The sequence below is a fragment of the Petaurus breviceps genome, unplaced genomic scaffold (genome assembly GCF_028583685.1).
Source record: "Petaurus breviceps papuanus isolate PSGF00001 unplaced genomic scaffold, PetGlider_PUasm1.0 79, whole genome shotgun sequence".
NCBI classification, from domain to species: Eukaryota; Metazoa; Chordata; class Mammalia; order Diprotodontia; family Petauridae; genus Petaurus; species Petaurus breviceps.
In genome coordinates this window covers 32,756,087-32,773,313 of record NW_027186523.1, presented here as the reverse complement: position 1 = coordinate 32,773,313, position 17,227 = coordinate 32,756,087, and the positions used below count along the sequence as shown (strand labels likewise).

The window sequence follows — 17,227 nt, the reverse complement described above, 5'->3', positions numbered from 1 at the left end:
TACTGAAAGTTACTGCCTTTGTTCAAATTTGGATAGTCTTGGTTTCATTGTCCTTGGCTATGAACGTGGATGACAGGTTTTTCCCTCTATGAAATATACCATATAACAGTGAATCCTTTGCTGTATACCTATTATTTATTGTTCCTATTTCTTGCTTCTACTCCTGAGGTTGCTAGGAGGAATATGTCTCAGAATTTTTTGCTGCCTTGTCTCAGACATAAGCAAATCGCTGAAAGGGCATACTACAAAGGTCCCTTAAATTAAGGGCACAGTGCCCTTTCCACAGTGTGTAGCACCTGGAATGTGAGAGCCTTCAAAAATGTTCTTCATAAAATACAGCTCTCATGGGGTACAAGGTGCTAGAAGGGGAAACATAGATCTTTTTTCCCCTTCGTGGCTGGGTATATAATGGCTAAAAGGGTAAACTAAAATGCAATGGAAGAAAAAGTATTGTATCAGTATTTACAGGCAAATACTGCAATCAACAGGCAAAATAGTATTAAGAAATGTAAGTTGTTGTTCACTCATGTCCAATTCTTTGTGACCCCATTTAGGTTTTTCTTGGCAAAGACACTGGAATGGTTTGCCATTTCCTTCTCCAGTTAATTTAACAGATGAGGAAACTGAGGCAAATAGGTTTAAGTGACTTGCTCAGGGTCATATACTAAGTATTGATGCTGGATTTGAACTCAGGTCTTCCTGACTCTAGGCCCAGTCCGCTATACACTGCATCGCCTTGCTGCCTCCAACTACACAATAGGTAGTTTCCCTAATGTTCCTAATGACAAAAAAAAAATGAAACCAATAAATCATCCTAAGATGAGAATTCTAAAACCCAGCACAATATCATAAAAGGAAGAATAAATTCTGTGAGTAAATTGAAAACAAATGTAAGAAATATAAAAAGTATATGTCAACTTTTGCTGGCTACAGACATCTTTAAACATATTTATACAAAAAGGATAATTAGGTATCTTATTTTACCTGGGAAGTTTTAATAACCTTAAAAAGTTATTAATTTTAATTGTCAGCATTTTATTCATAGACATTTAATATTAAAACTGTAGGTTCAATTCAGTTTAATTTCATTCTTGTTGGTATAATATATAACTAAAATCTGGGCAACCTGGACTTTGTCAACCATTGGATTTTCTTTTCTAAGTTAGTTGCCTTATACAACTTTATATCTCATATTGAAATGAATTTCCATGTTCTTTCAGGGTGGAATGTAACAACTGTGAGATTGGAGAACAGTGTGGTGTAATTATGCATGGCAATGCTGTGACGTTCTGTGAACCATATGGTCCAAGAGAACTGGTAAGGGCGTGTTTCTTGCTGATATGATTCTAAATGCATAAGACTTTTTGAAAATCTATTTTGTTTAAGGCTTGGTTTTTTTGAACCAATGAAAGGTTTTACTATACTATTTAAGCTTACTTAAGATGTTACAGTATTGCTTATAGTGTTAATAGCTAGCCATATTTCTAAGGAAGAGAGAGGAGGTGTTTCAAAGGTAAAAAGAAAAAAAATAATAAAAAACTGGCAAAGCTCCAAATGGATCTATATAGTATTAGTATTACTATAGTAACATTTCAGTTAATTATTCTTTACACACTCAGGCTAAGCATAGTTTGTATATGCTTTTTTTCAAAATGCTTATATGTAAATTTAAGTATTCATAGGAAAGATTTTTTACTTTGAAATTTCCATGACATTTTCTAAGCAGATCAGACACATTTGATGAATGATTTTCTCAAACTGTTCTGAAATTTTGGCTTATGTGATGTATGTTATGTGCTTTAAAAAAAAACCGTAAAGTGTTATATAAATAACTTTCCATTATCATTATTGACACTTACCATTGCAAATTGTAATCACCAAGAAAAAATAAAGGTTAAAAACAAATAAACTGGTTTTAAACATTTTTGCTTAAAATGATTTATTTCAAATTCTTAAAAGATGGATTACATTTCCTTAACTTTTCCTACTGGAAAATTAATGTTTTGGACTGCTTTTACCATTAAAAAAATAAAACAAAGCATTGGGGATCATAAGGAATGATTGTATGATTTTATATAAGCACTAGCCATTAGTATGTGGTTAATTATCTTTTGAGTTACCTGGCTCAAGTCTATAAAGCTTGAAACTCAATTTTACAGAACTGAGGTTACTCAGACTTGTATATCATTTGTTGTCTCCTTTCTGCTGCCCTTTTCTCTGATGATAATCTGCTTATATATACTTTTGTTCTTCCTTGATACTTGTTCTTTATGTTTCACGTGTCTTTATTCTGTTGTCTTTTGTAGCAGGTTTAGGGAATATTTTGTTGTGGTTTTTCACTTTTACCAACAAACCCACACATCCTATTCCAACATCATTAGTTTAATATGTTCCTAAAAGACTATGTATTCTGTGGTGTTTTTTTTAAGTAAGAAAAATGCTGTAGCAATTAAAAGAAGATTTAGTTATCAAGAAGTGATAGCCAATTAATTTTATGTAACATGGTTCTTTTTCATACTGCATGAATACCTCTTTCATGGCAATAGATACATTTAATTTATTGAAGAGAGGAGCCTCAAAACATTGATAAATTGAGGAGTTTCTTGTTGAAATTGGAGCTCGTACAACAGAATTAATTGGATGCAAATTAAAATAATAGGTCCTCATAACTCAAGTCTGGGAAGGTGCTATATTATTCCCCAAGATGGATGTGACGCCAGGACTGCAGCTCTCCTTAAAGAAGCCCCTAAATCAAAGTTTTGCTAGTATTTTTTAAATAGTGTGTATCACTCTTGATTTTTCCCCACTAAGAACTAAATTTATAAATCTTTAGGAAAAAATACCAATCTCTCCACAGAAGACAATTTGAACAGAGATTAATTTCAGTAGTACCTTTGGAAATGCTTGTCAAATTGTACTTTTCCATCAGTCAATAGGAAATAAAACATTATTCCAAAAAGAGCCCTTAAACTCATAATCACCTAACCATAAGACCCAAGTTATTTATTTTTTTGGCTATTCAAATTTTCTATTAGGGTTAGCTTGCCTAATCAACCTTTTTGATTTGTGCAACATTACTAGTAAGGTTAATTAAATACTTAAACAAAAAGAAATGTTTAAAAATAATTTTCTGGTTTAAGTCCATGACATTTTTGAAGTAATGTTTCCAAAGGTGAAAAATTATACATAGGATCATCTTCTCATCCTAAGAATTTTCCTAGGAAGCTTTTACATCATTTGAAACGGTGTGAAATATTACAGACAGTTTAAGAATCATGCTTATATTCTAGGCAGCAAACATTTCCTTTTCCTGAGCAACACTTTTCCCAGTAAAATTGGATTCAAGCCTGCAATATTGTGACTGAAGTTCTAAATCTATTCCTGGAATTCATGTAGATGAAAATATAAAGGGAAACTTTCACATTTACTTACTACTAGGAATCTCTGCCATTTTCTTGTTTTTGTTAATGGCTGCTACTGTGTTGGTTTCATAGCTCAGTATTGCTTTCCTACGGTATAATCGAACTTTTATCCCTTCTTGTTATTCCATGATAACTAAACCAATGGGTAAAAACTGAAAAATCCACTAAAGCTACTAGGTTGCCATCATATAGAACATAGTTTTATTACTTTCCAAAATGATTGTTTTAACTATATTCAATGAAGACATTTTGTTTGGGGAAACTTTGGGTGAATGTACTCATGAATGTCAGAAATATCCTACCCAACCTGAACCTGCTCCGATTTGGCAAGATAAGAATGGGTCCACTGAATCCCAAGATTGTTTATATTTTATTTGAATATATTTATTTTCATATATTTTATATGTTATATATATATTTATGGACATAATATATATTTAATATATAAAATATTTAAATATATTTCATTATTGTTAATAGTAGCAGTTCTTACTAAAGTGATCATTAAATTCGTCACCAACATAGCAACTATAGAGTCAAAGGCTTGACCTACAAAAAGGCAAAATAGCAGCTCTCTTTGGTCAGTGAAGTCAGTCAGTCATTCAATGAAGTGGAAAAACCATAATCAGACCAGTTACCTGCCATCATATGTAAGGAGCCAACATTTGACATTTACATAGCATGGTGTCACACATCTAGAAGCTAGAATGGACTTTTTAAAGAGGCCATCTGATCCAACTATCTCATTTTGCAGATGAGGAAATTCAAGTGTGACCTGAGATGTTAATAAGTCAGAGCCAGGATCTGCTTTCTACTAAATGACGTCCTTATATGTAGGACACATGCGATAGCACTTTACTGCTCTGTGCTTTTATCCTTTTTAGTAGTGTAAAATAAAGAAAAATAATTTTGGTCTTTACTTTTATCATATGGAGAGAAGTGACATACACGAGTTGCGTATGATTATTTACCATATGATACTCTGATACTTTGGAAAATGTATTCGGCTATATAGATGAATTCAGGCTATGGAACTCTCACGCCCAATAAAAATGGGACTGGGGAACAAAAGAGCATGAAAAATGACATTGAATAGGGTACAAACATCTTTCTACATACTCTTCTCCAAGGGTTAATGGCCTGACCATGAGCAATAAATTCTTAAGATTCCGATAGCTATAAATCTTCGTGTTTTACATGCTTCAGTTTATTCGGGATATTAAAGCTCAGGCATTTTGTAGCTAAGACCTCTATGTAAATTGTTCTTGGCTCATATATATTATTGATCAAAATCCCTTTTAAGAGGCCCTTTAGTTGCCATGTTGTCCGAATTTAAAAATTACTAATTTTTCAGGGTAAAATTCTATTGATGTTTTAGGTAAAGATGAACATTTATAATTGCCAATTTGAAATGTAATTGGTTATCTGAAAACAAATTATATAGTTCATGGGTAAAGCATGCCCTATGTTTCTGCTATTTTTTTCTTTATTTCCCCTAACTCTCCCATTTGATAATTATTTCAGAATACTGAATGGGAAAAGAGAAGAAGTGAAAGGAAAATAATTATCTCACAGCTCCTTAGTCACACTAGTATCAGGGGGAAAAAAGGTGTTGACCAATCAATAGTCATAAGTCTTTGATTATTTGTGATATTCTACTCTTCATGCTGTGTACATATAATTTAGGAGTCAGCAGTGTGACTTCATAAGCAGGGGATACTGCTAGGGAGTTGGAATCATGAGTGACACAATGCCATGTGTACTTGTGAACCTCTATGCTCTTTTTTTGCCTTTGTTGATAGTTGCCAAGGTGATCCTCCTATAAATTTTCATTGTGATTATTCACACAAAAATAATAGTCACACTTTGCATTTATCTTTACTTCAAAGAACTTATATTGCAAAAATCTTTCAAAAACAATTTCATACTCTTTTTCAAATTTAAGGAATAGGAGGGAAATGCTGCTGCTGGTATATGTTTATGTGATATATTCTTCAGTACATTCAGTATATCCTTCCTCCACCCACAAAGATTGCAACCTCTTTTTGCTTAGTGAGCCTCACAGCTGAAAAATAAATTCCTCACCCAGTGACCAATCTCACAACAGCCAGCATTTATATTGTGTTTCATGTTTTACAAAACACTTCCTATGTTATCCCATTTCCTGAAATTGAGAGGTTTGAGAGAGTTTAAATGACGGTCGAAGTGTCATAAACTAGTAAACTTCTGAGGGAAGATTTGAACTTGGGTCTTCCTGACTCCAAGTCCAGTACTTTATCTGTTATGCCACCAAGCAATGAACCTTTCTTTCCCAGTGTAGCTGGGCCTGTCTTCAGACAACTGTCCAATGCCTGATTCCTTTCCACAATAGAAGGGACTATCAGAGCTTCTGCTGTGTTGGCAGAATCCCCAGAAACCTAGGTCGGTACCCCACTATGACAAGGCATGAGAGCAGGACATTAAGTGGGGGAAGGTAATACACTCACATGGTATAAAAATCAACAGAATCCCCCATCACCTATGGTTTTTCTGATAGTAATTATCCACTTTATGCTTTAAGACCAAGGATTTACCATAAAATATCTTGTTTGAATTAGAAATTGTTCATTCAAAACCTTGTAAGTCAGAATTCCTGACTGGCACAGACTATGTGGAATAAATGAATTGTAGCAATTTTTACACTATTTTCAGTATTCATGTAGTTATAGTAATAATCAAAATCTTGATCATTTTAAGCAAATTATGATGATGTAGCTCTTCTCAAAGAAGAGTTCTGGGGCATGTTAGCCACTGTGGTCTATTGATCTTGTCATATACAGTTTATGACCTGTTTTAATTATGATTAGAGGAACCTAAGTTATATACAGGGTGCCCCAAAAATTCTTGGTGCAGTTTTGCGCTCAAATAGCACTCTGAAAACGAAGAATTTTCTGACATTAAAAATTATGGAATAACCTCTGGAAGCCTTTTGAAACAAGTTAATTTCTCATCAGTATTAGATGGTGATATATATTCTTTCATGAAGTTGGAGAGAGCTAAAGATATTTGGAGCTGGGTGGTTTTATTAAGTGAAAAAAATATTCATTCTATGCCCCAATATTCTGTCTGTGTTCATTGATATAATTTTATATATATGGACATTTTTGCATCATTCCCCTTTGCTACCCAATAAGTTTCACTAGCACCAATACAGGCAACAAGGGATCTGAGAAATTGACTACTGTTCCTGAGTACAGTGTTCCTATAGCTGTTTCTCCAAGGGTAACATGGAATAGTTCTATCTCCCTAGGCCTAACCATAAACAAATTTGAAAGCAAAAAAGAAAAGAAGCAAACGGTGAGAAATAAAGTGATTAAATATGATTCTAATAATTGCTTCTTTCTCTCCATATTCCTCTCTATTTCTTTTCTCATTCCTTTCTTTTTCCCCATCACTCATTTTTCCCTCTCTTTCTCTGTCCTTTTCTATTTATCTCTAATCTTTGTATGTTCCTCTCTTTAGACCACTGCTGGCCTTAATACAACAACAGCTTCTGTCCTTCAGTTTTCTATAGGTAAGTATTTATGTCAATTTAGCTTTTGAAAACATACTTTTTTTAACCTATTAATCATAATGGATGTTGTGCATAATAGTAGTAGTAGTTGCTGTTTGTCTTTTATTCTTAAAGAGGACCAATGACATTATGAGGGTGATGTTGGAGCATAAGCAGTGAAACTTTATTGACTAAAGTCAAATTATGAATATTTATTATAAACTGACATTTATTAGTAGAAGTTGAGTAAAAGAATGGTGGAAGTAATCTAAAGTGCCACATAATCTGAATACACTTTCTGATTTTTTTTGTCAACTAAAGCATAATTCCTTCCTAAGCTATTTTGTTTAGGCTAATATTTAATTGTGAAACATTCCTTAACTATACAGTTACAAAGACTGGGAAATAGAGGTAGGAGGTAGAGGGAAGACAATTTAAATTTACTTTGTAACCATAATTAACAAAGCATATAATTCATCTATGGTTAATTAAGTGATGACTACATTATAGTATTTCATGTGATTATTTGATTAATTTTTTGTGAAAAATGCTTCCTTGATTGATTTAGAAATATCTGCATGAACTATATAAAATCATTTTAGAAATTACTTTCAGAGTAACTTAATTATTTCTTTTCTTTGGCTTATCTTTTCTATTAGCAGTCAAATTCATTATTATTTATTGCTTGACTTTATTTTAAAATTAATTGTATTTGATAGCTTTTATTTTTGTATCACTTAAATTTCCCCCTGTCCTCTTCCCCACTCCCAGAGAGCAATCCCTTTTAAGAAATATTTTTTATAAAAAATGAGTAAAACCTATCAACACAATGGAAAATGAGTACAGTTTTCCCTAGCCCTGGAACCCCAGCCCTATCCCCAGCAAAGGAGTAAAGGGAAGTATCTTGTCATATCACTTTTTTGAGGGTAACCTTGCTCTTTGTAATTTTACGACATTCATTTTCACTTGTTTTGTAGTGGTTGTTTTTTTTTTATTGTTAGAATCGCTATGTATATTGTTTTCTGAGATCTGCTTACTTCATTTTGCATCAGTTCACATAGGTCTTTCCATGATTCTCTGTATTCATCTGTAGCACGATAATATTCCATTACATTCAGTTGCCACAATTTGTCCATCCAATCCTCAATCCATGGGCATTTACTTTATTTCTATTTCTTTACTGGCACAAAAAGTGATCCATAGCTATTTTTATGTATAGAGAGCCTTCTTTATCTATAACCTCCTTGGAGTATTGCCTAGCAGTGGAATCTCTGGGTCAGAAGGCAGGGGAACTTTGGTCACTTTACTTGAAGAATTCCAAATTGCTTTCCAAAACGGTTATACTAATTCATAACTCTGCCAATATTTGTTTTCCTATCTTTCCAGAACACTTGCAATATTAACTATATCTTCTGCTATTTTTGCTAATTTTTGCTAGGTGTTTCTGAATTTCTCTATTTGCGATTTGAAGCCTTTTTATTTACAGTAATTTATCTTTATTATTTTATTAATGCTCTTCTTGTTTAAAAACTCTAAAATCTTTATTATTGAAGGGGATATCCATATCAGAGAGATCATGGATCCACTGGGGCATTGGCATTTATTAATGGACAATTTATACATGATTTTCTTAGTGATTCTATAGGAGCATACAATTTTTAACTTCTAGTTAGAATATCTGGATAGAGTATATCTTTGTTTACTTAGGCCATATCATTTTGAAGACCTCTCAAAGTAGTGGGAAACTCTTGACCCCACTCTTGATTTCCAAGTTGGTACTATTCAATCGGAAGGGCACTTAGGAAGAAGTTCTAAATCACTTTCTCTATAGCTCTGCTGTTTAGAGGAGGTAGAGATTGGTAGAGAATAACTCTAATCTTCAGTTGGTAACTTTTCAAAAAATCAAGTTTTAGATCTAAAGAGCTCAGATGCTATACTATAGGCAACCAGATACCATGGATGGAAATTTCTTGATGAAACTGAAGAACCTATTTATTTTACTGAATTGCCTTGTATTAGAGGACCTTTTCCTGAGAGAACAGAGGGATCAGGGGTTGAAAAGGGACAGATTAAGTGGAGACTGAAGGTTTGGGAAACAGACTTGATTAAAGGCTGGGGAGAGGGGAGGCACTATCATTTTACTAAGTTGTAAGGCAGACTTTTGTTTAAAACATTGGTTTAACTCTCAAGGCTAAAAGTAAGAATGATTGATACAAGAACACGGAAAGAAAAAAATAGGTTAAGATGACTTTTTAAAAGGCCCTATTCTAGTGAGAGTTTCATAAGAAAATGTAGATATTCGCCTGGGCCATTCCTATTAATGAGACGCCAAAAAAAGTATTTTATTATAAGAGATGTATTTTATTAACCTCAGATTTATTTGAGAGTTGGGTGAGGAATTGGGATAAACTACTTCTTAAAGGAATATTTTTAACAGTTTAGATGAAGTAGGTGGGTGGAGAAGAAAACTGAACCATGCATTTTTATCAGTGAGCTATATTGTAAATGTACCATGATAAAAAAAAAATATTTCCCCAGAATGTTTTATTTAACTAAAATGCCCAGAATATCATCATTGTACTCATATTTATATTAATTCTAGTAAGACTAGACTAATGCAAAAAAAATTCTAGAGATATTATAATTATGTACATTCATTTATAAACTTTAGAAGGCCTATAGTTGCCAAAATAGCAACAGTAATTAAATACTCATTGCTATGCTTATATTTTTCAACTCGCTAATTTATATAAAAAGAATGTGTAGGAGGATTGGATATAGCCATTCAAATGTTTCTGTTTTCTGCTAATTTTCTGCTAATTAATTAATATGTAATACTCCAATTCCTTACTAATGACCAAGGATTCAATATGGATATTTACATGAGCTAGAGCTTTCATTAATTGTTACTTCTGACTATGAGATCACTTGGGGTTTAATAACAATCAGTGTGCATTTTTAATGATGAACATATATATGGGTAATTACATGGTAGATTCTAAAAATAGTCTCCAAAATGAAATATACACAAGATAAAATTATGCACAGAGAACCACAAGTCGAAATGTTTGTTGAGTTATTGTTGCACTGGAAGAATGAATATATTGCAATTTCTTCACCACACTTATAAATACTTTTAGCTTACCTTTTAATTGCACATTTAATCCACAAAGAGCACCCAAAGCCTTCCAAATATATGTCCAGAAAGTACTTGACTTATTATGTGTCTTTAAAATGAACTTTTTAAAATGCTTTTTAAAATGAGTCCTTTTATTTTCTACTTGTTTAAAATGCTATTACCATTATTTTTTTTAAATGAGTGTTGTGCAATATCTCAATGAAATTTAGGAGAAAGGTGTTTAAGGAGATACTTTTTGCAACTTGAAATTCACTGCATTACATATAGTGCCTATTATATGCCCTGCAGAGCACAAGGTGCTAAAGGAACTAGAGATGGTCCCTGACCTTAGAGAGTTTACAACCAAATTTGGTTTACTAAAACATATACCAACAAAACACCTTTTCATGGTTCTGTGATTTCGCTGGTGTTGAGAGTGAGGAAACATAAACAACTCTTCTATAAGTTATAATATTAGGGAACTGCTTAGGAGCACTGAAAAATTAAATACTCATTCACATGGTCTATATATGTCAGAATCAAGACTTTAACACATGTTATCCTGACTCTGAGACCACCTTTCTATCCATTAACTATGCCTTGCTGGCTCTCAAAAGAGCCATATAGAATAATATATAATCAAATGCTGAAAGATGTGATATCGACTTAGTAAGTGTTGTTAAGAAGATGAAGATTAGAAAATGACTCTGATCATGATCATATAATAGCTTACACTTAAATATCACTTTACATATATTATATCACTTAGTCTTCCTTGTCTGGAGGTAGGTAACTAGAATAATGAAACACTGGAAATTGAAGCATACAGGGATAATGTAAAAGATCTGGGAATGTTTTGCTTGGAGAAAAGACGATTTGCGGGAGAGGGACAAGATAAATGTCATCAGATTGAAGGGTCCTTAAGTGAAAGAGTAATTAAAGATGTTTTTGGCCCCCTCCCCTCATGCCTTTTCCTCTCTCCCCAGCTACCATCCCATCCTGGCTGGAGGGCCAAACTAAAAACAACACCTAGAAGTTACAATTAGAACTATTCTAGGAAAATATAAGAAAAATTGTCCTAACCTTGAGAGCTGTCCAAAGTGCTGCCTTGGGGTTAAGTAATTTCCCCATTACTAGTGACCTTTAAACAGAAATTAGGTGACCGCTCCTCAGAGGGGATTCCTGATCCAAGAAAGGTTGAATTAAGTAAATTCTAACATCCTTTGTAACTTTGGGAGTCTATGAATTTGTAAGCACTTAAGGTAGATAATACAAGTATCTTTATTCTCATTTTATTTTTTTTTCAAATGCTTTATTAACTTCTGGTTTACATCATTCATTTCCACCTGAATTTGAGTTACAAATTTTCTCCCTGTTTTTTCCCTACCCATTGCCCCAAAATAGTGGTCCCATAGGATATCCCCTCCTCCAATCTGCTCTCTCCCATATCTTCTCCCATACCCCCTTCGACTTTTCTAGTAGGGCATGGTGGATCTCTATGCCCCAGTGCCTGTATATCTTGTTTCCCAATCGCATGTAAAATATTATTAATACTACTATATATATATATATATATATTTTTTTTTTTAAACATTTGATTTTAAAACTTTGAATTGCAGATTCATTCCCTTCCTCCCTTGTCACCCACCCTCACTGGGAAGATAAGCAATTCAGTGTAGGTTGTACATGTGTAGCTAATGCAAAACATTACCATAGTAGATATATTGTAAAAGACTGACTATATTTACCTCCCTCCTATCCCACCTCCCACTTGTTCTATTCTCTACTTTGATCCCATCCCTTTTCAAAAGTGGGTGCTTCCAACTTCCCTCCCCCCCAGCCCTCCTTTCCATCATCCCCCCTCTCATCTCCTTCCCCCCTACTCTCCTGTATGGCAAGGTACCCTATTTAGTGTGTATGTCATTACCTCCCTGAGTCAAATTCAATGAGAATAAGGGTGACCCATTCCCTTTTGCCTTCCTGTTCTTCCCCTCCATTGTAACCATTTTCTCTTGCCTCTTCTATATGAGATAGTTTACCCCATTCTGTCTCTCCCCATCTCCTCTCAGTATATTCCTCTCTCACCTCTTAATTTCACCTTTTAAGTATCATCCCTTCCTGTTAAATTGGTCCTGTGCCCTCTACCTATGTATACCTGTAAACATATATACACACATTGACATAAGTATTCATACACCGATATACCCTCCAATATAAACATATATATCTATATCTATATCTATATATATATATATATATATATATATATATATATATATATATATATTCCCTTCAACTATTTTCATCCTGAGAAAAGTTTCATCAGTTACAGTTGTCATTTTTCCATGTGGGAATGCAAATAGTTCAACTTTGATAAGTTCCTTATGATTTCTTTTCCCTGTTTACCTTTTCATGGTTCTCTTGTTTCTTGTATCTGAATGTCAAATTTTCTATTCAACTCTGTTTTTTTCATCAAGAATGCTTGAAAGTCCTCTATTCCACTGAATGAATATATTTTCCCCTGAAATATGATACTCGGTTTTGCTGGGTAGGTGATTCTTAGTTTTAATCCCAGCTCCTTTGACCTCATGAATATCATATTCCAAGCCCTTTGATCCCTCAGTGTAGAAACTGCCAGATCCTGTGTTATCCTGATTGTGTTTCCACAATATTCAAATTGTTTCTTCCTGGCTGCTTGTAATATTCTCTCCTTGATCTGGGAATTTTGTGACCTGGCTATAATATTGCTAGGAGTTTTCTTTTGGGGATCTTTTTCAGGAGTGATCGGTGTATTCTTTCAACCTCTATTTTGCCCTCTGGTTCTAAAACATCAGGGCAGTTTTCCTGGAGAATTTCTTGGAGGATGATTTCTAGGTTCTTACTTTGGTCATGGCTTTCAGGTAGTCCAATAATTTTAAAATGATCTCTCCTGGATCTATTTTCCAGGTCAGTGGTTTTTCCCATGAGATATTTCATGTTGCCTTCTATTCTTTCATTTGTTTGGATCTGTTTAACAGCAACTTGATTTCTCATAAAGTCACTAGCTTCCATTTTCTCAATCTAATTCTAAAGGAATGATTCTCCTCATTGAGCTTTTGAGATTCTTTTTCCATCTGGCAAATTTGATTTTTTAAGGTGTTCTTCTCCTCATTGCCTTTTTGAGCCTCTTTTGCCATTTGAGTTAGTCTATTTTTAAGGTGTTATTTTCCTGAGTCAGCCTGTTGACTCTTATTTCATAATTTTCTTGTATCGTTCTCATTTCTCTTCCCAATTTTTCCTCCACTTCTTTTATCTGCTTCTTAAGGTCCTCTATGGCCTGTAACCAGTTCATATTTTTCTTTGAAGATTTTGGTGTAGGAGTTCTGACTTCACTGTCTTCCTCCTGTTCCATGCTTTGATCTTTTTTGTCCCCAAAATAGGAGTTAATGTTGGATTCTTCTGTTTGCTTTGCTTCCTTTGCCTGGTCATGTTGCCACTCAATTACTTGACTTTTGGGCTTTTTGCCAGAGTAGGACTCTGCTATGAGACAGAGGAGCTTTGTTCCAAATGCTGGGGTTTTCTCAGCTTCTGGAGGTATTATTTTGGTGCCCTCTCTGAAGCCTCCACATGCTCTGCAAGCTGGTCACACATCCTAGGACCTTCACAATCCAAGTCCAAGCAGGTTAAAGCAAGAGCAATTACCCCTCAGACTGGTTGCTTGGTCCCCCTACAAACTGCAGCCCAGGAGCTAAAGCTGCCACATGGAGGTGGCTGCGCAGCCCTCAGAGGCTTCTCCCTCTAGGGGATAAAGGCCAACACACTCCCATCTACTGGATCCCAAAGTCCACACTGCACTGACCTCTCACTTTGTCCTTAGCATCTATGTGTTGATAATTCTGGATACCACCACAGCTGCTGGTGGTCTGGAGTCCTTCCAGTTGATGGCTGGTCAGGCCCACCCTGGGGCTAAAACCTCATCATGGAGCTGGGCTAGGCTCCCAGAGCGCTGTGCTGGCCAATTCCTGCCAGCCTGCCAGGCTGTCTTCAGTGGGAGGTTAGCGTCTCTGTGTCTTTTTGTGGGTTCTGTAGCTCCAAAGTTTGTTCAGAGTCCCTTTTTACATTAATTGGGGGAGGTGGAAGCCAGAGCCCAGCAGAAGTCCTCTTTCTACTCTGCCAACTTGACTCCACGCTCCTTTATTCTCATTTTAAAGATAAGGATTATTAGAGAGATTAACTGACTTGCACAGTCACATAGCTGGACTTATATAGATTTACCGGAGCAAACATAGGACTCAAAGTAAACAAAATGTGATTATAATATTCCCAAGATGTGATTACAAAATTCTTACAAGTTAGAAATTAAGCGCAGGTCTTCTAACTCCAATATGTTGATATTTTATTAAATTTTTCTCTATTCTGACAAAGGAGAATTCAAGTCCTGGAAGGTACTCTGGACTTAAGTCAGATGCAAAAGTTACCAAGGCAGGAAAATATTTGGAAGATGAAAATCTAATAAATCATTCTTACTTTGAGGTCAGCAGAGTAAAAACTGCCAGTAACATTCTTTTTGTTCATTCATGATTCTTTAATCTGGTATATATCTAATGTCTGTTAGCAACTTATAGAAATTGTAATTATTACTTTCTATGCTTTAACCTTAGGTATCCCAAACACTTAGATGTGTCCTTAGTGGGTTGGTGAGGGGGCAGAATTTCTAAATAGAGAAAAGACTATTGAGATCACTAAAATCTATGGTTCTCATATCTTCAGAGATGAAACAAATGTTTCTTATTTTGCATCTGAATTATCATAGAAAATTTTTATGTGTACTCCACTAAAAAGTCTCTGACAAGAGTGAGAATTAACCAGTATATATCAAATATCTAGAAAGTTTAAAAAATTATAAGGTAAAAAAGTTTGAAATAATACTTTTGGATCTGGAGTACCATTTTCTCTCTTCTTTTCTCCCCCTCACCCTTCTCCCCTTCTTTTCTTCCCCTGCTTCCCCCTCTCCTCTCTTCTTTCAACCCCCTCTTCCTCTTTCTCTCTTCTTTCCTTCTCTCTATATCCCCCTTTCTTCCTCTCTTTCCCTTTTCTCCTCTCCCTATCTTTCTCCCTTTCCTTTCTCCTCCCTCCTTCTCTCTTTCTCCATTTCCCCCTCCTCTCTCCCTCTCTCCCCTTTCTCTTCTCTCTCTCCACACACACAAACCATGGGAAATTGAACTTTCATTTTCAGTTTATTGTATTGAATATCCTGACTGTTATAAATTATGGTTTTTCATGCAATGCTTACAGCAGAAAACAGTTTTCCTCTGAGCCCCATTCATAAACAATTTAATTACTTAGACCTTGATTCAGTAGATAAAAACTCTCTCAATTCTTTAAATATAGATAATTCAGGGGGAAAGAAGAAGAAATGTTGACTTCTTCTTGACATAGTGTGAATTACACTGTGGATCCATAGAAATCTATTTCTAAATTTGATGCTCATTTTTTTTTCAAAATGCTAACTCTTCATGCTGAGTGAACAGTTCCTTGGGGATGTACGATGAAATAGTAGAAATCTCTCCTAGAAACATGGAAATCCATCAGTAAGAGATGGACAAAAACCCCTGGTGGCTTGAGTTCAAACCAAATCTAAATCAAACTGCTGAACGTTCACAAATTTTTAATGGCAAAATTAGTTTGAAACATATGTTTTGGGAAGTTAAATAAATATTTTATTTGAACATAAGGTTCTTGAACATAAAATATATCAAATTAAAATTCCTTTAAATCTAGATCTTCTGATCTTCAAAGATATATGTTAACACAAAGTAATTATTGCTCTCAATGATACTAAAAGATACCGAGTTATTTAAATCCAAGTGCTTTAGTAGAAAAGATGTTGGCTTTAGAACCAGGTGACCCCTATGACTTTGAGCAAATCAGTTTCCTGTTTGGGCATCGGTATCCTTCTCTGAAACAAAGAAGATATTGATAACCTGTAAGGGCCTTTCCAGTTCCAGATCTGTGTTTTATAAATAAAACAATGCAACAAATTAAAATCAAGTATTCCCTACCTCTTCTTCATCCTGAAGTTAACCCATTATGCTCTTCCTTACAGACTACATATAAAAGAGAAAAGAACACACATATCATTTTGCAAATAACTTACAGCTTAATCATGTTCTTTGACATATAGAGGTAGGAGATGTTGGAAAGAAACTTTGTTTTGGAGTCAGAGACCCTGGGTACGACCCCTATCTCTTGCACTTAGTACTTGTATGACCTTAGGCAGGTCACCTAACTTCTCAGGGTCTGAGTTTCTAGTCTTTAAAATCAGGGGCTTAGATTAACGAACCCTAAGGTCTTATCCAGCCATAAACCTATGACCCATGGTGTGGGTAGTCAAATCCTCTATGGCTGCAGAATGTAATTCTACCATGTTTTAGTAAGTGGTTTTGTGGATTGCCATGAAATTGCCTAATGTCTATCCCATTACTAGTGGGCCTCTAACTAAGCTGGTCACAAACATATCATGCACCTCAAGAAATGTTTTTAAAACCTTTGTTAAACATTTTAACTCCATTAGAATAGCCTTTAAGACAGGAGAATCTCCTCTTCAATGTAATAAGGCATCAAATTAGTACTTTAGTGAAGGATGCAGAATTTTTTTAATGCACATTACATACAAATAATATTCTTATTGTTGATATTAAAAGATGGGCCAGCTAGGTGGCTCAGTGGAAAAAGCACTGGGCTTGGAATCAGGAAGGTTTATCTTTATGAGTTCAAATCTGGCCTCAGACACTTGCTAACTACATGACCCTAGGCAAGTCACTTATTCCTGCTTGCCTCAGTTCCTCATCTGTAAAATGGGCTAGAGAAGTAAATGGCAAACCACCCCAGTATCTTAGTCAAGAAAACCCCAAATAGGGTCACAAAGAGTTGGACACAACTGAACAATTAGGAGAAAGTACATTCCAGATATGGAGGATGGTTAACTGTGAAGTTAGAGGTCAGGGAGATTAGAGTCTCTTGAGTGAAGAACAGAGAGGGGACCAATTAGGCTACATTACAGAGTACTGAAAGAAGAGTAATGTATAACAGGGCTGGAAATATTGGTTGGGGTCAGATTATAAAAGAACTTAGCCAAACAGAGGCAGTATGAAGTGATGTGCTAAGACGCGCTTT

The 17,227-nt window shown here is 34.8% G+C and overlaps 1 protein-coding gene across 2 annotated transcripts in view; it reads left to right on the top strand.

Moving 5' to 3' along the window:
• LOC138175901 (reelin-like) overlaps nt 1-17,227 on the top strand; it is a 566,655-nt gene that overhangs the window by 253,808 nt on the left and 295,620 nt on the right. For both annotated transcript variants that reach the window (XM_069106558.1, XM_069106557.1), the window contains exons 7-8: nt 1,221-1,317; nt 6,924-6,975. In XM_069106558.1, the coding sequence (XP_068962659.1) occupies nt 1,221-1,317; nt 6,924-6,975 (149 nt within the window). The remainder of the gene's footprint in view (nt 1-1,220; nt 1,318-6,923; nt 6,976-17,227) is intronic.